Raw genomic sequence first — 22,869 nt, 5'->3', positions numbered from 1 at the left:
AATACCCATGTACAACCTCTTTCAATCCAAAAGAGTTCAATTTATTTAGAGGCAAGGATTGAAACACATTACGTATTATTTTGAAAATTGTTAAGAAAATTTTATCAATTTATTGAAAGGTATTTTGTATTTTGTTAAAAAATGATTGAAGTTCCTTGCTATAAGTCATGTCAGGTTTAAACTTTGTAGTTGTAGTTTACTTGAATAAGAGAATAGTTTTAGACGTATTTTTGTATCTTTAATATTCATTGAAACATTTTGAGATATTCTTGAAAAGGTTTAAGTTGATTTTTCTTGAGAGCTCGTCAAGATTCCATTTTCATTTTATTTTTTGTAAGATTTTGTAAGTACCTAACTAATTGCTTTGCGGCTTATCGTTATCCATATTCCATATTCAATTGTATAAAGTGTATAAATTTCGTAATACCATTTGTCATAGTTTCCTCCACATTCCTGCGCATCTCCCTGCTTTTGCGGGACGTGTAAAAATTTGGTTACAATATTTGGTGATTATTATTTACATGTAGGCGATTTCAGTGCAGTTCATAACTTGAATATAAATTTCTTTATAAACTTAACTTAGCTTACTTATGAGTAGGGAAAAAGTTTTTGCGTTGGAAACCCGTTTTTAAACAATATGAACTTATATCTTAGACATAAAAAAAAAGTTCTCATTCAACAAAAAATCGTGCAGCATTTAGAATGAAATTGATTTTGCCAAACTTTTGAGCCATTCAGTCCCATTAGCAGGAGCCATTACAATGTGTTTAAATTGTGTCCCCTTCGTCCTGTTCGTATCCGTTTTGTGTTCGTGCAATTTTAGTGTAGCACGCGATTTGGATTCTCCGGGGAAGGAGGCACTCATCCGTGCACGACTTATCTGTGCCACTCGCCTCGAACATCCATATGTCGGCATGAATTATTGAGGCCCATGCCCCGGTTTCAGGAGAATTCGGAGAAATAAGTTTGTTGTTGACACCTTGCCCTAATTGAATGCTGATGTGGTTCAGGCCTTGACCTCGCACGAATCCTGCAGACGGCAGTTGGAGGTCCTGGCTGTCACAAACGATTGAGTTTTCCCATGGGAATGTATTTATGATGAATGCAGAACTTTAGGGGCTTTTTCTTTGGTATAGGAACATCTTAACCAATTCGTTGCTGAAGTTTGCCTTTCTGACTGAGAAATCTGTTTTAACTTAGAGCGTAAACAAAATTAGCACATATGTCTAAGCTTAAATCAAGCATTGCCATTATTTACAAAATAGTCGTGGACGCTGCGATATGATACAATACGTTACTTAAGGTATTACTACGATTACGTGTAAGGGGTCAAAGAAAGCCTACGGTGCAAGGAATTATCATAGAAGTGTGTGCGCTTAGAGCCTAACTTCTCGTATGATTATGGTAATAATGTACACCGACTACTGATCTGATCAATTCTGATTGGTTACTCCGTGCTCCGGGTTGTACCTGTACAACCCGTCAGAGCCACGGTCAAAATGGAAGCTCAGAGTGAGCTCCTAGCTAAGCCTAACTAGCTAACTACAGTCAACATCCCTACGGGCGCACCAGCAGCTTGTCTATGTACTCCAGATTCGTGTTCTTATAACGCGTCCTGTTCAGCGCCTGAGCGGGGGCGTTCTTCTTCGTCTGCGTGTGCCACGTGAGAACCTGGAAGGTAAGCCATAATTTTTATTAATATAAAATTTAGGTAATCAATCATTTTTATAATATTATTTTTAATACGGTCAATGCTAAATTGTAAGATTGTCTTAATGTTTAATGGGACTTTAATGGGAACACTCACATCTCGACACTCATCGGCTAGAAGCTCGATTTCCGTATTGGCAAGTGGAGCCAGACTGCGCAGAAACCCGTCCTCCTCGTATCCCGGCTTAAAGGGCATCTGTGCTTTTGGTCGCTCCTTCAAGAACTTTACGCTCACTGCAAAACCAGCCATATCCACGGGATATTTGCGACCCCCGATCCAGCCATCGTAAAAGCCCACCAGCTTGCCTTCCTGAATTATGGGGCTGCTTACTCCCGTCTTTGTCACAAGGCCCACTGGCCACATGGCCACTTTGCTGACATACCGCATCTGAAGAATGGAAATAATAATATTTTAAGTGAGTTTTGCAATGAAAATTATTATGAAACTCTATTTTCACCAACAGTAATAGTTTCTTAAGATCTTATAACAATAGTATCCCTATACAAATTTGTATTAAATATACATATAAATCTAAAATTATTTTAGGAAAAAGTATTGCTTTTCAAGGGTTTGTTTTTTCATACATGCAATTTGTTAATTTCCATATCACTGATATTTTTAAAAGAGAAAACTACTAAATTAAATTAAAATGGTTTAATATAAAACACAAATGCTCTGATGAATTCTCTATTGATACGGAATTGACATCCGTTGACCCCTAATTCGTCTAAATTGTGACTTATGTACTGGGTTGGGCAGAGGCCCCATTACTCGGCCACCTGCTGCTCCTTTATCCTACCTGCTCGAATATGCTAATGTCGTAGGTGTTGTCGTCGTCGGCGAAGTAGAGCACTCCCTCGGTGGCATGGAGGCGCAGATACTCGAGTCCCTTATTCCGATTGGAGACGCCACGCGGCTTGGCCCGCTTCGTCTGTTTGTACTTCTCGGGCATGGGTGCTACGGAATGCGAATGGGAATGGTGTAATGGAGTGACTCGTAAATATCACTTGAATGTGCCCGGGACATGACACTGCCTATGGCAATAATACTTACCCACCATATACTCGTACGGCACTCCAATCCGATCCAGAGTGTGGGCCACCAGTGGATTCGTTTTGTTGGCGTCCTCGATGACCAGCCACAATAGATTCACCACATGTTTCAGGGTATATCCCAGCCGGGTGAGCTCCGCCAGCTGCTCGGGTCGTCGGTAGGTGGGCGTGATTATGTACAGGGGCGGCTGTGGGTCGAGTTGATTTCGGTTGAGTGTCATTAGGTTATCTAACGCTGTGTACTACGGGGCGTATGTGTGCACTGCACTTGGACTGGTTAGTGGTTGGTTGGATAGATGGGTGACTAGGTGGCAAGGTGGCTGGGTGGTTGGGTGACTGGGTGGCTGAGTGCCTCGTTAGGTGCCAGTGGGTGGTGCGTAATGCGGCGTGAGCTTCTTTTTATGAGCAATTATGCAAATTAATTTACAGCCCAATGGCTTGACTAGGCGAGCAAGCCGCATCCACATCCGCCCATTGCCGTAAGTCAGTGTGTCTAGGCTCTGGCTCAGCAATATGGGTCGCATTTTGCTAGTTAAAGGCACTCAGAGAAAATGTTATTAGAATGCAAGAAAAATAGTCCATGAAATAACATTTTTACTAAGCTTAAAGAATGTTTCTAAAATTGACTTTCTTCAATAATGTTTTTTATAAAAATATGATTGTGTTTGCGTATGCTTATGGATAATTCTGATATATGTATTGATAAATCAAACAAAATTAACAAAAGGGATTTCGTCTAAATATGTAAAAACATGATTTTATTATATGTTGACTTGGTAGTAAAATTAATTAAAAATCAAAATAAACTTATTATTTTTTGATATACACTTTTTTGTAAGTGCTTTTTCCAACACACATGTATTAAACACCCATTCTAGATATGTTGTGCCTGTGAACCAGTGGCCCATTGAACGACTGACGTTGAAAATAAATAAACTGGCGCACTCACTTTGCAAATTGTCCATTGTTGACACACATGCACCCACAACCACACCCTACACACGCAAGGGGATGCAAAATAAAAAAAACATGCATTCAAATTTATTTTGCAAAAGTAACTCGGATATTCAAATGACTAGAGATAGAAAAAATCAAGGGGTGGTATGACATGCAAAGTAGTTTTCACTTTGTCAGCTGACTTTAATTAACAGATCCCCTTTTCATTGCTAATTTTCAATAATATCATCTAATATTGTTTCAAAGATCATCTTGTTAAGGCCTGAAATTCTTAATTTATGATACATAGTAACTTTTCAACCATTTATTGAAGGAATTAAACTTAAATGATAGGGTTTTGCAAGATGAAATGATTAGGTTTGCAATATGTAGCATTTAAAAAATGTGTCTTTCCATAATTAAGAATAAACCTTGATAAATTTGTGACTGTTTTATAAAATATGTGAATTAAAATACACCCTTTTCGGGTAATTAAAGTCCCTTTATATTTTTTTGATACTGTTGCAGAGTTTATATATAGTAACTGGGAGTTTAAACTAACTATCGCAGTTTGAACTCAAATTTATCGGACTGCTGATAAGCTTGACCATTGACATTGAGTGCAGGGCATTGGAATCGCTGTTTGTAGATGCAACTACTAAATGACAGAGACCAACAAATGCGCGTGAATCTTTTCAATTGGCTTGCATTTTGTGTTTTGCATAAATCTGGAATCTAGATCAGCGCAACCGCCCACCACCCATTTACCACCCCTTTCATACATTTTTCTATATTTTTTTTTAGTTGCAAATGGATGCGGTTTTGGTTTTTTGGTTTTGTCTGCGAATTAGAGCAATTTTCAAATTAGGCTCATGCCAAATGGTAAACGAGAATCTTTTTGTTTGCCACCAGTTGCAGTGGCACACCCGCAATTACCGTAGCTTGTTGGTTAACATAATGCATGTGATTAACCCAGAAATCGTGATACAGATAGCCGGCCAGCAATTTGCACATGGCGGCCAACAAAAGTTGGTTAGATAAACAGCGCAATTTGTGCGGAACAGCGTCCCTTTGTGTTGTTTGCGTTTCGGAGTCGGTGGGTAATACATTCCCATTTAGGATTTTAATGAGACCATAATTAACGTACGAGTGGCAAAGTTGGTTGGGTGAATGTAGAACACATTTGTCACCTCGTTTGCTTTGGTTTCTGCTAAGGTAAAGTAATTGCGAAATAGGTATTATGCTTTGCAGGCTTTAGGCAGTGAATGCAAAATTTGATTTTCCATCTGGATGGAAATGTACATTTTCATTAAACTTTGTTTATGAATATTCAAAGATTTCTTATAAATATATTACTTAAAATTTTTTTAAAGTAACTATAATTTCCTAACAACATAATGTTAACAAATAAGTGATTTTATAATTATTTTTTTAAATAAACCTTTTCCTATTGTAACTTTAAAGTAAAATTAAACAATTTCGCTCTCTATAGTCCAATATTTGCTTTTCATTTGAGAGAGTTTCTTATGACTTGGAGGTTAATTACCAAACATTTTGCCAAGCCAAACAAAATACATTCAACGGCATCTTGCCTCATTATGTTCAGTATGGTAATTAATAGGGTGCCATGCATTTGCAAGAAGCGAATGGCAATTAAGAAAATTGAAAAAAAGTGTGAAAAAAAGCGATAAGAAAGTACCGGCAGGTTTGCAGTATTAGTAAGGGCAACAAGTGCGACATTCAGTAATCGAATAATAACAAGCAACCAGCCACACCAACATTTGACAACACACAAACACTTGGTACAGACATGCACTCGACAAGTAAAATAATATGCAGATAAGCTCGAAATGCACTTCCGAAGATTAAAACAGAACGAGTGAAATGCGGGAGCAACAAGAGTGAAATAAGTTTGGTTAGTTGTGGGTGTTGTGAACATGAGGTCACTGAGAGAAAATATGTAATTATTGATACCAAGTACCAAATTACCGATTCAATTAGGTTGAAATATTTATCTTATATTAAACCATGAATATCCATAAAATATAGGATTTTCCAATCAATAAAAAAATAATTTAATAAAAAAATTTTTTTCACAAAGCAAACAATTTTTTTGATTTTGGACAGGAATTTAATTTTTGATTCTAAGAAATATAGGTTTAAGCATTTTGAATAGTAAACAAAATTTCAGTAAATAAAATGGATAGCAAAATCGATCCATATTTGTTTAGGTACATTTTTGTATAGCAAAAAAATAAAATATTCTATTTTTTCATAATTTCAGTAACATATTAATGAAATCTTTTCGGTGTATTTTAGGTGGTGCGTGGTGGTTGGGGAAGTACATGGTTAGGAATTACGATTATGTCAATATATTTACGGGCTCTGAGGCGGCAACGAATGTTGGTCGAGTCTTGTTGGCGTTATCCGAGTGGGAGGCGGTGGGCGTGGCCGCCGCGGATGTTTTGGCGCTTGTTTTGGCTGTAGTTGTTGTCAATTTGGTTATTGCTAAGCCACCGGCTGTGGCTGATGTTGTGGTTGTTGCTGTGGTTGTTTTTGTGGTGCTTGTTTTAGTAGTTGCAGTCTTTCGATGGCCACCCACCGATCCCGATCTTAGTTCCGATGACGAGGATATAAATGTGGGTATTGTGGCCGCTAATGAAACCATGCGAATGGAGGCGGAGGATGCCCCACCCAGTTTTTGGCCCACACTGCCCACTGTGCCAGCTGATGTTGTTGTTGTTGTTGGAGCTATTGTTGTGCTTGTGGTTGTGGATTTGGTATTGATGTTTGAGGAACTATTGGCCATTAGCAGGGAAATGGGTGACCACAAATATGAAGCGAAATATGACGATGATTTCTCTTGATGCTACAGTTCAGTTTATTTGGCAACGATTATTGTATTATATACGGAATCATAGGAAATAGAACAAGAACACAAAGAAAACATTACAATCGTTTATACTATAGTTAAACTCTAAGGTTAGATCTAAGGTTATAGTTAGGTGATTATGGCAGGGTTGATAGCTAAAGGTAACTGAGGAATAAAACAAAAAAACAAAATGTTTAGCACATCTTTTGTTTATTATGTTTTAAGCACGTATTACTTTTATCAACTCTCTTTTTCTCACACTTTATTTTCGTACTTCTAGCTGTTTATGATAATATCTATAGTTTTACTAGAGCCAAAAACAAACATGTATCTATGTACTTTTTTTATTACTTCCTGCTTCTCCAACAGATTTCCCAAATATCGCAAACATATGTTATTTTTACCCCCTTCAAATGCTTATTTTTGTTAAAATAATAAGGTTTTTCAAGTTTAGCCCATAAAATAGTTCAAGAAAAAAAGTTCATGTGATTTTGACATTGAGAAATCATTTATAAATGATGTATTACTAGGTGGAAAATTTGTACTTCCATTTTGATAAAATTTTGTATCTCTATAGGACGACACGATATTTTCGGCTATCAACCTTGCCGAGGTCAGATAAGAATATAAAACTAGTAAATTTCCGTTTGCACCAGCACAGTGAACAAAAAATATGACTCATTTGGTGCAACATGTTATTTACAAAAGTGGTGTGCAGTAGATTAATCAATTAAAAAACAGTGTTCAATTACATGATCACGCAGGGGAAAAGGAAACCAAATCTAATCATAAGAGAAAAAACACAATTCTATTATAGTGGGCCCACTTTTTCACTATTATTACAACTACCAAAGTGAAATCCTCTACGCTTTATGATATTTTTTTTTGACAATACTTTTTGTATTGGTAATGTTTATTCAATTTAATCATTCAATTGATCTAAATAAATATAGTTGTATGTTGGCTAATAAAATGTTTCAGATGTTAAAAATACTATAGACTATATTAATGATCTATGAAAATAACCAGTAGGGTATTTTCTCCCAGTGCACTTCTCCACTCACCTTTACACTTTCGCCGGCGGCGAAGGGCTCACGGGATATGTGGTACTGATAGAGCACCATGTAAATGCATGTGGTCGCGATGAAAATAGTCAGGTACATTTTGATGGATTTTCCCAGCGACATCTTCCCGTTGTTGTTGCCACTGGCACCGTTGATTCCACTGTGCGTGTTAAGATTAATGTAGTTGCTCTTCATCCTAGACACTGGATCCCTTATATGCCTCGAATTGCCGGTGCAGTTGCAATATATGTTGCTGTTGCTGTTGCAGTGTTGCTGTTGGTGTTGCCGGTGCAAGTGGCGATTTCTTTCGTGTTGGCCGCGTTACTCTACGCTGGTTTTTTGATTTCATTCGTTCGCCTTCGAATGCTATATATTTTTACTCTGGCCCTTTTTTTGTGTCAACTCTGCTGTTTCTCTGCTTTTTCGGTTTTGATTTATTTTATTTCATTCCATTTACTGGCTTTCTGATTTGTTTCCACGCTGTGTGGAGCGGAAGGGGCGGGACGGAGGCGGGGGGCGGGTATGATGATAGGGCGTGTAGCCAGCTACTCGACAAATTCTGAAATTGTATGGTTTTTATGTATGATTATTCTGTTTTTATCGCGCTTGCTTCTACTATGTATTCATATGTTCATATAAATAAATATGCATACTACGATATCAGCATGGTAAATGGGTTGCGCATTGTTTCAATTTGTATTTGGTACTAAACACGCACTTACATTTCATATTAATATTTAGGGCGTTGAAATCCTGAAAAAAAATTAAAAAAAATAAATTAGTGTTTTATGTATATTACTTTTTAATATTTATTTATAAATTAATATTATAAGTTGTACTTCAATAACGAACCCATAGAAAAATGATATGCCCTTTTATCAAAGGCTATCATTTAACCAGGAAACCGAAAAACCACTTTATCGTGTTAGTCGTGTAAAAATATATACTATACATTCATCATAATTGTTGTTTTTGTCTGACTTAATGGAATTTCATTTATGAAAACATACATTTATTATCGGACAAAGATAAAACAAGCATGTGCCAAAGTCAGTGATGTGAAATAAACCATACAGAACAATTTCAATTTATATTTTCTCTATATTTAGTGAACGTTAAGTTAATTTTGGTTTTGATTGCTGAAATTTTCTAATATTTAAATTTAATGGGATTTATAAATTATTGTACCATAATTACGTTTGATAAAGACGTCAAAGAAGCTTACTGTGCGGGCAATAATTTAGATACCACAGACAAATTTTATTTTAAACCTCTGCTCATTATATTGTCAAATGCCAATAAATCCTCAATGGCTCTGGGAATAATCGGTTATCAACCGATTCTAAGACTTTAATATCATTGATGGCATGTTAATTGCATATCAATTTTGTCATTACTTATCTAATCATTTTTTAGAAATTAAGCCAGAATATTACTGACAATTATACCATATAAATGTTAACTTAATTTGTCAGTTGAGAGGCTTGGAGTTAAATTCGTTTTTAAAATGACTTACTAAACTTTAAATAAACAGATTATAGACCTCTCTGTATTTGTTAAATTAAGAATTTCAATAGGATGCACTTTCGCACAGTTCACATGCAGTTTGGCTAATCACTTGTGCTTAAAGCAACGACCTCCTAACCACTTCGACTACACTTTCCACTCTTCCATTGTAATTTGCGCAAAGTTGTTAACAACTGCCTGGGGAAATGGGAACAAGGGAAAGGGGCCTATCAGCTGGTAACGGAAGTTGTTTTCCCCCGGACCCCATCACATGCATTTATATATACATATGTGAAACATATACTGGCGATTCTTACAGACTTTTCCAATTATGATGGGGCGCGGCTGTTGGGTCTCGCGTGTTTAAGCGTTTTAAAAACCATTTTCGCCGGTGTTGCCGCCGTTTTGATATGAAAGTTCAATGGCCAATTCGAAATGTGCTGCGCTTTGCATGATTTCAACAAAGTTGGGCGCCGTTTTGTTCTTCGCTTTAGTTTAATTTGGCTTTGTTTCTGTTCTGTTTTGTAGTTGCTTCAATCTGGATGCAATTAAAGTGCACCCGCGCTTACGGAAGTAATTTCGCTATCTTTGCTGTTAAACGTTTAACTACTGTTTAAGCGATTATCTTTCTCGTATCTCTTTGAATAGCCCTTTTTTGTTAAATGACATTTGGGGTCACAATTTATACAAATAATTTTAAAAGAAATAAATCACTTTATTAACCCAATCGAGGAAATAAACAAATCCCAAGAAGATTATTTTATAAACAAATCCCAAGAAGATTATTTTATAGATAAGATAATTTAATTGTCAATGTTAATTGTTATCAAGAATAGTCTACCAATCGTGACATCTGTTGTTTTTATCTATAGATAAATACTTTTAACTATAGTTGGAATGAATTTAGTGCTAATAACGGTTTTGCTTCCAAATGCAATAACAATTCTAGAAAGATTGCTAGGTTGAGATAAGTATATTTAGGTTCTTATCATAACTGCAGGTAATATTCGGAATGTCAAGTTCTTAAAATAAGTTGTATTTACACGTTGAGATTTTAAAAATAATCATTTAAGAGGTGTGCGAACAAATGAATATATGATCATCAGCTTGTCAACATCCTCGATAGTATAGTGGTTAGTATCCCCGCCTGTCACGCGGGAGACCGGGGTTCAATTCCCCGTCGGGGAGATGTTTCTTTTTTTTTTGTCCTTAAACTTATTATTTTAGCGGCTTAAATCTAATAATAATAAACACAAGAAACATTATTAATCCAATTTCATTCTTCTGGCAGAATTTATTTTATGAATTTAAATGTGGTGCATCAAAGAGGTTTTAGTCAAATTTTATTATTTTGTTCTTGTTGCAATTTTAATAAATTTGAATGTCTTGCACAAAGGCCTGACCAAAACAGACCAGAGCACAAAATGCAATTATCAACAAATACTGCAAATCTCTTTATGCCCGTTGGCAGAAATATCCGACATTGCTCGGCTTTGGTTTTAATGAATAAACGGGATTACCAAGCGATGGAGAAGGATGCAGAAAACAGGATCATGGACTATGACCGCTTGTACGGAAATGGGAAATCATTTTGGCCAAACGTCAAAGCAAGAGCACAAATGAAAAATCTGGTCGAGAACAATTTAATGTCAGAACTTAACCCATTTACATGACAATTCCAGAACACCGAGGCCAGGCCAACAAATAAAGCCGCAACGAAAAAGGAAACAACTGAAAATATATGTATCCCAGCCAGACAGGAGGCACATCAAGTGGGCATGGCTAAGCTCACTGTGCAAAATTATCAAATCTATTACATTTTTGGGTATTTTTAGAAATGGATGGGGCTTAAAAAATCTTTATAGTTTAAATTTAATAAGTCCTATCTTCTTAAAGCTTTAAAATAAACTTCACATCTTTGATATGTTTTAACAAAAATTATTGCATTTTATTTTAATTTACCAAATATGCATAAGTATAAAAATGGTGTAAAAAAATGTACATATTAAGTGACAAATAATTATTTTATTTTATATTTTGTTTAAAGAAACCTTTTTTAATGACACATTTTTTGAGTGAATAATGCATTTTATTATTTTGTTTTGTTTTGTGTAGCGATGGGTGGGTGGTGGAGTGGAAAAACAAAATACCACACAAGTGGGTGCCAAGTGCTGACAGAGGAAAAACCGAGAAAAAGGTGGCGGGGGTGGAAGTTACGAGCGGGTCGCCGCCAGAGTGGAAATGGAACACTCTGCCATTGCCAGGGTTATGGAGAGCGGCGTCGAGGAGCTGCACCGACCGAACACCAGGCTCTCGAGCACCCGGATGCCATTCGAGAGCGGTGCCAGGCCATGTCCTTGAATGGACGCAAACACCCACACCCACGTCCACCCACCCCGCGCACAATGGGAGGCCAGGGCTCAAACACTGTGGGGCACAAATGTCAGAGTGCAATATCACAATACTTTATTTTGCGTAATGTCAGAATTAAAGATGTTGGCATTTGTCACGTATCGTTGACTGCTCCTCATCCAGTCTGACTTATGGGACAAAATGTTGATAAGCATGTTCTCAGTCGTTCGTTATGAGCCGTTTGCTTTTTTTTTAAATTTATAAACGCAAAGAGTTTCAAAAGGGATTAATTAAAGTTGAGATGTTGACAATTGGGAAGAGACAACACATTTTAAAAAGTCATTCTATTTTTATTTGTTTATTTTAAAAAGCTGATTGATTTATTTGTTTTCCAATACCAACATGTCTGTTTTAAATTTAAAGGATATTTTTAAAAGACAAATTCAATTCGACAAATTCAATTTTAAAAGACAAATTGAATTCAAAAATTCCTTTCCAGACGCATTTAATAATTAAAGTGAAAACACGCTATAAACAACTGGCTATGAATTTGTGTGGCGTGGCGGAATTCAAAGTGCTTTGAAACCAGTAGCTCGTTTTGCGGCAAGGACACGCATTTATTAGTTGTTTGGGAATGCCAGTGCCTCTCCTCTATTTCTATTTTCTATGCCATTCAATTTCAGTTTATTTTTGCCACAAACGGCAAATGAAATGTCCCACTGTGGAGAGTCATCAAAATGGCGCCGGCATCGCAATTTCTCTTTTTGCATCATTGTGTTGGTTGGTATGCGAAAGTGTGTGTGTGTGGTTGTGGCAAAAACAATTGCATAACATTAGGGGCACGTGCATTGCGGAGCTTTGCGAACTGACCAGCTATTTACGCCATTTTGTTTTGAAATTAAGTTTACAATTTTTTTTAAAACTGTGTTGCTTCTGAATATAATAATTTTCTAATGTTGTAGTTAAATATTGTATTTGAAGGCCAAGAATTATTTAATTTTGTTCAATACCATTTTTATCGACATTTTTTTAAAAAGGATAACTTTACAAGAAGTAAATCGACTGACAAAACACAAATGATATTTGTGACCCACACTTTCCATATTCAAACTTTTCTCTTAAAACACTCTTTTGAAAAATGATTGGTTATTTATTTAAATGAAATATAGCTGTTTTAGCTAGTTTTACGTCCACAGAACTTCTGGCAAAACAGGGGTAAAGTTTTCTTACGAGAAGAAAAATATGCGCTTCAAAATGGCAGAGGTGAATGCAAGTTCTTTGCATTTTGATTTGTGTTGGCAGCTCTCGAAAGACTTGAACCCGGACTTGACACATTGGCATTACCATGGCAAGCGCATGGCATTTATCTAAATGTGAGCGGGATTTCCAGGATCCTTCCACCCATTGGCCACCCGCAAAAACATATTTCAAATTTAATGGATTAACGAGAGCGGAAGGAGGTTGCGGGTGGCGGTATCTGAATGCCTTTACGGCCACCATGTGAGTTATAGTGCATAGAGTCGTTTATATCCGGTTTGGTGGCAGCTCTCAAACGCAATCAATGGAAACGTGCCACAAATTCTTAAGAGACGCGCTTCGATGCTTCTTTATATATATTTCTTTTTTTTTGAGTTGTCTGGAGTTCGTGCTCCATGAAGTGGGAAAGTAAGTGCATGTACATATATAATCCATCAATATTGAGGGATTGCAAGTGCATACGAGTCCAGACTCTATTTACTTGTATATATTTATGCAAATAGCTTTAGTTTACGGAAGTTAAATTTGCACTAAGTGAGCACTCTTTAAATATTTATTTTTAGTTATGTATTTAAGTATTGAGACGACTCGTTGGTTTGAATAAATTAAATATTTAAAATCAATAGTAAACAACTTCTTTAAAGATTTAATCACTTCAGTTACAAGTTTACCCAAAGAAAAATAAGCACAGTCACTTTTGCTTTTCGCAAACATTTTTAAACATCATTAGATATTTAATATAATCGAGAGCTTTTTATTACCTGACTAAATGGATGTAAACTTAAAAAATTACTATTTCTAAAATAGCGAAAGACCAATTACAAAACATTCAACAGGAAATCTGTTCAATCAGTTTCGGTTAACATGTGTATAATTCATTGTTCACGCTAATTATAACATTTTGAAAACACATTGGTCTAGACATTTTTCGTGTAAATTATATATTCTCTAAATAACAAAACAATCAGTTAAATTACATTTTATTTATAAAGTTTGTTAAAATTCCACGAAGGTATGTGTTATTTCTTACACTAGCTACGATAAACTGAAGTCAAACTGAAAACCTTTTTGGAAGAGTTTCGTTGGCAAATAAAACAAAAAATTGATTAATACATGTCGCCCGATATGACACAGATTTGTAACCAATAAAAGAGTCAAACAGTGTGGCATTTATCAACTCATATCTGCCACCCAACTATAAACGTATTCAGATCCAATTTTACCCAATATCGTATGAATAGAGGGGAATATTGTCCACCATATAAAATCAACTTTACAGCAGATCCATAAAATTTATGGCAACAAATTAGTGTGCTGCGACTAATGGCTCGACCCGGCAGCCCATCTTTGGGTTTGGCCACGTTCGATAAGATGGATTCGCACTGGAAATGGGTAAGCTATTAGGCTAATGCCAATGAGGGTTACAGTGGAGCGTAGTTGCAGTATTGTGAAAGCATTCTTAACGTTTCCATAAACTAGAAAAGTAGAACAGGTAGATTTTTATTTGTATTTTGTTGAGCCAAATACAACTGCGTTTAAACTGAACTTATATATACATTACACAACGCATTTCATAGCAGAGTAAATGAAAATTTCAATAGCATTTGCTAATGCTTTGTCATATCTGTATAAATATTTTCTTTTTAATCAAACACATAAGATCAATGGTAAACAGCCAACTCACATTAATTAAACATAGGAGTCTAAAGAATTTGAGTAATTATCAAGGTAACATAAGTCTGTAAAAAATTTCAAAACCATTTTTTGTTATTACCATTGTTACCAGAAAACGTTAATGGCATTCCACTGTGGACACCAGGTTCTGGCATGAATGGTATTTCCAAATTCTAGGCCCCAAAAAAGGCTGCGAGTCCTCCCCATCGGGAATCATCAATCGTTAGCGTCATCAATTGAACCCAGTGGGTGGTGAATGGGCGTTAGAAGGAGGCCAAACTGTTGCGTGAATTTGGGTGCGCCACATTCTTTTATTTTTGGGGGCGCAACAGTTGATATATTAAGTTAGAGTTTGCCCCAAAAGAATTTCTTTGTTTGGGGCTAGGCGCCGAAGAATCGTTGGGTAAACTATTTGAAAGTTATAATCAATGGTGTCAAAGAAACTTTTTCCTATTTCGCATGTTGAATCACAGTCGCTTTGCTGTATCACCTTCCAAAACGCTTAAGTCACTCATTAGGGCTCAAATTAATTTGATTTTTTAACAGCCAAGAAGTCGAACATCACGCCAATTAGTAATCAGTAAGTCAGTTTTATTTTATGGGGGTAAAGCACGTGAGAAAGTTTGAAATTTTAATAAAAATAAATTATCCAATAACATATACGGTTGGATAATAAATGAAATAAATAAATTTCATAAGTGAAATTAATAGTTTTTCGATGACTGCCTCCTACAAACGTGCTCTTTTGGTATTGAATAAATACAATTGCTGACTTTTATATCGTTTTATGTCAACTCGACAATAAAATTGTCTGTCTAGCCAGTTTACTTTCCTTTTTTATTAAATATTCAGAAATAAATTTCTTATCTTGGATTAATTGACTTATTGATTAACTTGCCGCAATTTGGTTAATCCCCAAACAGCTGGTTTGGTAACACTGTTTATCTTCCGTTTATTTCGTATTAACTTGATGATTAATGATCTTTTTTCATACTCATAATTTTTTTTCATTTTATCTCAATAACTGACCTTGGTCAATAAATGATTGACTCTTCTTCCGTGACGTTGAAGTATAAATAATAATTTAAAAAGTGTATACATCAAAATATCCTAATATAACTTATAATTTTTCTTTTGATAAAGGGAACCAAAATAAGATTTCTTTGTTGTACAGTACATATATGTAAATATTTCAGAATGCACCCGAGTTACCCTGATATTCACTCGAAGTCTCTGACTAATTATTAGTTTGACAAGAGGCAAGGAAACCTCAACATGACCATATAAACTGTATGTGTTTTTAATACCCAACCACATTAATTCTGTTTTCATTAACTGCCAGATATATATATATTATATTTGGAACATAAAAAGCAACAAATACCAGATTAAGATTTTAAGGTTTCTTGGAATGTTAGTTTTAAAGTCCATTTCCGCCCCGGAATTCACATTAAATAGATTACACGTTCTTGATAAGAAAACATTTGTTTTATACTTTTTATTTACTCTCAATATCTTTTTTTCGGCTTTTATATTTTTTATACTCGTTTAGAATATTTAGATGGGGTTTTCTGTATGATGAGTCATGACTGATTTTATTAAACTTAAACTTTTGTCCAACTTTCAAAGTTTCCCTTAGTTTGATCATCCATTTTACCTAGGATAGGGATTCTGCTGTAAATCAAACATTTCATGTTTGTGTTCCATTACCTGGCAAAAAGTGCTAGTACCTTATCTGTTCTTTTGCGATTTTCCCCTTTGAATGAGAAGCTGCTGCCAAGAGGAAATATGGGCAGCAATCTGGGATGTGTCCAGTGAATAATCAAATTGAGTTTACAAAAGATTTCATTCTTGCTCAAATTGCCAAAGGGAAAACGAATAAAAACATTGTTTTCATTTGGTTTTGGTCAAGACGAGATTGCGCCAGACTTGAGCGAAGTTCATGGCTTTTGGCCAAAGGAGGAGGAAAGTGAAAAACTGTCCAAATTGCCAATTAAATTACAAGGAAGGGCCTGAAAACAATGTGAGAAATGGCAATGCGGACCCAATAAAAGTCCAAACGAGAACGGGTTCAAGGGAGCCAGTTAAAATTGCATTTTCCAGGGGGTGGTGACAACAGCTGAGCTGCGAAAATCACAAGCAAAACAGAGGAAAAAAGCGCATTTCAGGATGGCAGAGGCGCAATGAGGAAAATGGGGAAAATCACATGAGTTGGCGAAAAAGAAAAAGTAGCCGCAGAGGCGCCGGCACTTGGCGCCGGATTTCCTCGATGATGACACACAAAAAAGCGCAAACAAAAACTTGTAAAAACTTTCTTTTCAGTTTGTTTCTCTTTTGGGTGATTTTGTGCTGGTCGGCCGCACAAAACTTGCCATTCTTGGCCGCAAATTCAATTTACGTTTATTTGCGAAAATATTGCCGCTGTCCTTGGTGTCCTGCCCCCGTCTCCTCGCCCCTTTTCCCACCCCCCGAAAGTATTTCTTCACGCTCTGTTTTCTATTGGCCAGCACACATACACAGACGCACGCACAGTTGGCATTTTTAATTTGCACTGCCGTTCGAAATTGCTTTTGAAATGGCATTTTAAAAATTTAATTGCCAGTCCTATCTCCCCATCTCGCTCCTTCAAGGAAATGCCTTGCAGCAGCGTCTGAGTGTCCATTAGAGAAACTGCTTCGCCAAATTGCCAGTCACCGGCAAACATAGAGAAAAAGGAAAAAAGTCTACTCTAAAAGAAATCTTTCTTTGACTATTTTACTTACTTGAAAAAAGTTTTTAAGTCCCAAAAGATTTAACAAGTATTTTATTAATAACAAATTATTTAGCTTTTCAATCCAACAATCGTTCAATAAAATTTACAAGTACAGCAACATACAAACTCCATTTACATATGTACTTTTAATCAAGTGTTTTGTTTTTGTGAGATACATATAGTTAATGGCAGTCAATTTTGTTTCAGCTAGGTATTATAATAATATATATATACAGTATACATTTTAATAGTCCATAGCCCTTTTTAGAAATTTATATTTATTTTGTAACCATTTTTTTTCGAGTGCAGAAGGCAGTGGGCCGTGAGGCGTTCTCGTTTTCGTTTCTGTGTCATGTTTGTCAAATTGAGTGAAGTGAAGTCCTTTCGCCTACTCCACCACCATCCTGGTGCTCCTCTTGTTAATGTCCTGTCCGCTTCTTGTCGCTCCTGTCCGGTTCTGTTTACGCAGTTGTTGGTTTCCTTGAGGCCTCTGGCAAAAAGCTGAGGAGCCGAGGCGATGTAAATGGGAAGGGAATTCACTGAAGGCAAAGAGGATGGGAAAATGCAAGCCATGCCTATGACATTTCCGAGGGGTTCTCAATAATAACGGCGGTAACTGGTTAGGAAATTCCACTTAAGCTCAATTGAATTTTAGATTGAATAAAGTCATTTAACTATCCATGCAAGGACTTATGGTTGAACCTATTTAAAATATAACGTAAATATTAAGTTCACATTTATTGTTTCGAAATTCTTTTCTAATACAATTTTTCTAATTGAAATGCTAATAAAATGTTTGATACTTTAACAAAGTTATTAGAAAAAAAATAATATTAATACAAATTTGCAAAATATATGTACATGCAGATAGTCCCTCGTGCACGGAACTTTTAGAGAGCTGCGCCGGAATTTTTTAGCAACTTTTTTAAGCTGCTTGTCAGCTTCCAAAGCGCACGAAGGACGCAGTCCGGTAAGGAAAGGATTTTCCTTTCTGAAGTGTTTTTCAGTAAAAGAGAACTAAAGAAAATCACAGCTAATGACTGCGGACTTTCTGCTGACGCATTTCTACCGAATTTGCAATGCGTTGAGTAAACCCCTCGACGTCCAGGGCAGCCACATTAATAATAAAATGGCAATTACGCACCAAATTGATTGATATGCAAATCTATCCAATTACTGCGATGGCATATTTTTTAATGTGTTTATCAAAATTGGTCCCGCTCATGAAAAAGCTGTCCAATCTTCTGATGGACGATAAATGTATGCAAGAGGTGTGCCCAATGAATTTTATATCAAAGCAGTTCGTTTTAATATTAATGAATTTTAAAAACTCTATGTCCGGCGAAATGCTGCTAATTGTTTCACAGAATAAACATTTTGAATAAATGAAATTTAATTTCCTTTTAATCTATTAGTAGATGTTAAATCTATTTAATTGTAATTAATTGTATATGGTTTCTCGCTTTAATTTACATACATAATAAAAGCCTGGATTATACAATTTAATTAATTATTTTATTATTTGGATTAGGAAATAAACCCCAAAGGCCATCTAAACACTGGTAACTTTTATTAATTGAAACTACCATATGGTGTTTGGGATTTAAAAGTAATTAGATTTAATTCCCAGCTACAGACTCCCCATGAAACTCACTTTAATGTGGCACAAACATAAGTTGGACAAAAGCTCCCCTGGCGAGGCTTACACAATAAACCTTTTTAAATACGCGAAGCAAAATACCGAGAAGGATTCCAACGCAATCTTAATTGTCATAATCACGAGGGGAGACACTTGAACGTCCTTTGCGGCGTCAAAAATTAAAACGTGACACAAATTACTCGGCCAGCCTGAGTCCCCGGCGGGGATCCTTTGGCTACGCTCCCCGCTCAAATGTCATTAACCAGGACATGGGCGGGTGTGGGTAGGGGCGTGGCAGTAGGGGGTGTGTTGGGCTCTGTTTTGTCAGCCGCACTGCGCCTGTCCCGAGGGGGCAAGCCTCTGTCCTAGGATCTGTCCCAATGTCCCCTCTCAGCTTGTGTCCGTGTCACTGACGATGGATGTAATTCCTCATGTGAGTACACCCAGAAAATAGTGTTTAGACTTTAATTTGTTAAGCAAAGAATAGATTTTTTCATTCTCTTTATTACTATTTTTAAAACCAACGTAAAAAATTTATATTTGTATCAGTCCTAACTTTAAATTTATTCTTTATTAAGTTTAAGCTCCCAAAAATAATATTAAGGATAGTTTTAATAGAATGCTCTACCTAGGAACTCAATGGTTTTAAATATTTTTCGGCAAAAATTGTAATTGGAGTAACTGTAATTGTTGCAATATTTTTGTGGTTAAAAAAGATTTTTACATCAAAGCAATTTGAAGATCCTCATTAGAAAACTTAAAGAAACAATTCAAGAATTCTTTTTATTATGCATTTTTCGAGAGGCTAAGGATACAATCAACAATTTTAGAAAAACCGAAATGTATTTAATAATTTTTCCCAGCGTACGGCTAGTACAAATCTCCACCCACTCCCTGTAACACCCCTCCTATTTGCCGCACCTCAGGGAGCCTTTGTTAATCATTCTGCCTCAGCTCGCAGATTTCGCACGCACGCACATGGGAGTGGTGAAGGGAGGGCTCTAGGATGGGGCACTGGGCCATCATTTGCATATGTGTCTACTAGGAGATGTTTGCAAGGAGGTACACATGTATCCACCTGCCCGGGGCCAGATCAGCTGCTTTCTTTTATGATGATTGCTGGGATGGAAATTTGATTTAGGGCTCTGGGCCCATAAAGAGGTTCTCTCCCAAAAGGCAACAACATTTTAAGCGACAGATTCTCGCTTTGGGTCATCAAACTGACGAGTGGCCAGGAGTTGACTTTGTTTAATAATACAAAGGTATCTAGGGATCATCAGGGATTTATATAACGACAAATATCTATTCCAGTGGGTCATCAAATCAACAAAAGTTTCTTGTGCTCTGTCTAAAAACTGAAAAACTAATTCGTTAAATTCATCTAAAAGCATCTTAGACATATTGTTGACATACATATCTGTACATAAAATAAACACTCTAAAAAAGTCAGCAATGCATAAAGAAAATCAATAACTAGCAACTTTAGGAATTCCTTAACTAATATTTTTCCTTTAAATTATAACATTAAATATGTTATTTATGTTATTTTAGTTTGCACTTAAATATACTTTAAATTGATGGGCCATAAAATCAAGTGAGGAAACTTGCGTTCTCGAACTTTGAAGCTCTCGACATGCCACCATATGTTTTCCCATTGTGAGGAAGTTTCACACATGCTTAGCCATTTTCCCTATTCCCTTTGAGGCCCCGCCGTCTTCTAAACTCCTCCAATTTTCCCACTGCCTTGGAACCCCTTTTCGCTCCGTTTCGTTTGCTTTTTTCACAAGCCATTAGCAGCTGCTCACGGCGACGATGAGGGAAAATCCAGCACCCGCTAATAGAAAACAGCAAGCGATTCGCGCATACATGCGAACTCATCCACAGAGAAAAATAAAATAAACATTAAATTTATATTTGTTCGTTTTTTATTTTCTCCGGTTCTAACAAAGTTGAATGGTTTCCATAATGGACGTCCGACCGTTAAAAAAAACTAATGCTTGACACAAAAACAACAGAAATATTTGTTATAAAAAGAAAAACTAAACAAAAAAAACTAAACAAACAAAGCACAATTGTTACTCTTAAATTCAATATTTTTAAAAGCAAAATCAAATTAGCTCCTAAATGTTTTAAAAACAAGTATGATTAAAAGAAGTAAAGTACAATCCCACATATCTTTTTTTATTGATAAGGTTTATTTTCGACTACATTTCATAATGGGAAATACAGGTTAGCTTTCGACATTAAAATCTATTTTGGCAATGATTTTTTAGAATAAGTGTGATTAAAAGAAGTGAAGTGCAATAACATCTGTAGCAAGAACCATTTCTTAATTCTTTTTTGTAGAAAAAGTTAAGTACTGACTACATTTCATAATGGGAAATTCATGTAAGCTTTCGACAATAAAATCAATTTTGGTAATGATCTCTTATAGTTTGGCGGGGAAAGTTACTAATTATTATTCGACCTAAAGCGGAAATGTTTTTTCGCCGTGTGCGGTGATATTGGAAAGGGGTGGTAGCACTCACCTGGAGCGTGGAACTCCTTCTCGCCATTTGGCTGGATACCGGAAATCTCTGTTGGCTGCTCATCAAAATCGAGGATACAGCCACTTTCGGTTTTTAGTGCCGGCTTAAATTTGTATTTCTATGGATTTTCCAGACTGTCTGGCTGGGCTTTTCTTTTTATTTTTAACAGAGCAAGTGTTTTTAAAATGAAAATGCCCTTATGTCTGTGTGTACATGTGTTGTATTTGTTGTTGTTGTTTTTAATGGTTGCCAAAGCAACAACAAAAAACTTGGCCAACAGGGGCGGCTAAAATCAAAAACAACAAAAACAGCAGGTGTGAGGAGACACACATACACACACATATGGAAAAAGGACTCGCCAAGTGTAAATAGAGTAATAAAAAAATGTAGGGAAATGAAACAGGAAAAGCAGGCGGAAGAAAAATCGAAGGAAACTTGTCCCGCGAGAGAGATAGAGAGCGAAATAGAGAGTGTATCAAAGAGAGAGAGAGAGAGAAAGACGGCAAACTTTCGCCTTTTTGTTTATTTCACACACGCACCAAACACCAACACTGACGCTTTTCCAGGATGCGGCTTTTTAAATTGACCGACCCGATTATTTTGCATTTCTCTTTGCCACTTATTTATTCCTCTCCTTATTTATTTCGGTTTTTATCTCCAGCGTCTTTTTGCTATATTTAAACACGCACTTCGAGCAACTAACTGTAAATTTACCGCACACCCGCACAAGAAGTCTGCAAATTAGAGTGCTTCGAAATACAATAAAATAACCATAAATTTATTAGCTATAAACAAATAAGTTTATTTTGGAATACGTTTTGCTTGGTCTTCAAGCTAATGTCTATGTTTTTGTTGATACTCCTAATTATATTACAGAAAAACGAACCAGTCTTCGCGGAGGAAAATCGAGCAATAACAACGAACTTGCCTTGCAAAGCCGTTAAATACATTTTTCGACTAACATAGACATAACATATGAACAGCAGAAGTATGCACAGCCGCTGTGCTGTTACTGTTACTTGGGTGGGTGGCAGCAATGTTAATGTCGCCATCCTGCTTGCGCGGGACAGCTGATGTAACAGAGTTCTGTCTAGAAACATTATGTTAGCATGGGTACTGTGGGACACTCTCTATTTTAATGGTGTAAAATTGAAAAGTTGCAAGAGGCCAAATACATAAATTATAACTATTAAGAAAATATTATTACTATTAAGAAAATAACTAATCCATACCCATTGCGTTTTCTTGGTCTTAATAACAGAATTAATTAAATCTTTTTCAACAGCATTTATAAAATTGAATTAGTTTTAGTCGGACTGTATTTTAATACATTATTAGCTAACTTAACTCTTGTCTATTCAATGTAATTAATAATAGAAAGAATTGTTATTATTCTATTCAATTTTCCAGAGTTAACAAGTTTGAAAAATAATGTATTTTCAAAACGAGTTTGTTTTTTTTACCAATGGAAATACAATATACCACAATATATGTATATGTGGTTAATGAATTACCCATTTTTTGTA

General features: G+C 36.0%; 1 protein-coding gene and 1 non-coding gene across 4 annotated transcripts; one reads left to right on the top strand and one right to left on the bottom strand.

Annotated features, from left to right (window-relative positions):
* Positions 1 to 73: 73 nt before the first annotated feature.
* LOC108050420 (galactosylgalactosylxylosylprotein 3-beta-glucuronosyltransferase P) lies at positions 74 to 22,793 on the bottom strand. Of its 3 annotated transcripts, XM_044458215.1 has the most exons (9): positions 21,883 to 22,793; positions 21,344 to 21,629; positions 8,358 to 8,388; positions 7,636 to 8,194; positions 6,080 to 6,568; positions 2,765 to 2,951; positions 2,511 to 2,668; positions 1,808 to 2,098; positions 74 to 1,671 (listed from the first exon to the last, which is right to left on the bottom strand). In XM_044458215.1, exons 4-9 carry the CDS (start codon positions 7,828 to 7,830, stop codon positions 1,558 to 1,560), a joined length of 1,434 nt encoding a protein of 477 aa, XP_044314150.1. In that variant the 5' UTR covers positions 7,831 to 8,194; positions 8,358 to 8,388; positions 21,344 to 21,629; positions 21,883 to 22,793; the 3' UTR covers positions 74 to 1,557. The 3 variants fall into 3 exon arrangements, with proteins under 3 accessions (XP_044314150.1, XP_044314151.1, XP_016987591.1); XM_044458216.1 differs by lacking the exon at positions 6,080 to 6,568 and having other exon boundaries at positions 21,883 to 22,268; XM_017132102.2 differs by lacking the exon at positions 21,883 to 22,793 and having other exon boundaries at positions 21,344 to 21,866.
* Positions 10,258 to 10,329, top strand: Trnad-guc. Its single transcript has one exon. It is a non-coding gene; the product is annotated as a tRNA-Asp (tRNA).
* Positions 22,794 to 22,869: the final 76 nt, after the last annotated feature.

Source organism: Drosophila rhopaloa, unplaced genomic scaffold (genome assembly GCF_018152115.1).
Source record: "Drosophila rhopaloa isolate 14029-0021.01 unplaced genomic scaffold, ASM1815211v1 contig_163, whole genome shotgun sequence".
NCBI classification, from domain to species: domain Eukaryota; kingdom Metazoa; phylum Arthropoda; class Insecta; order Diptera; family Drosophilidae; genus Drosophila; species Drosophila rhopaloa.
The sequence above is the reverse complement of the archived record's forward strand: the minus strand, read 5'-3'. Positions and strand labels throughout refer to the sequence as shown.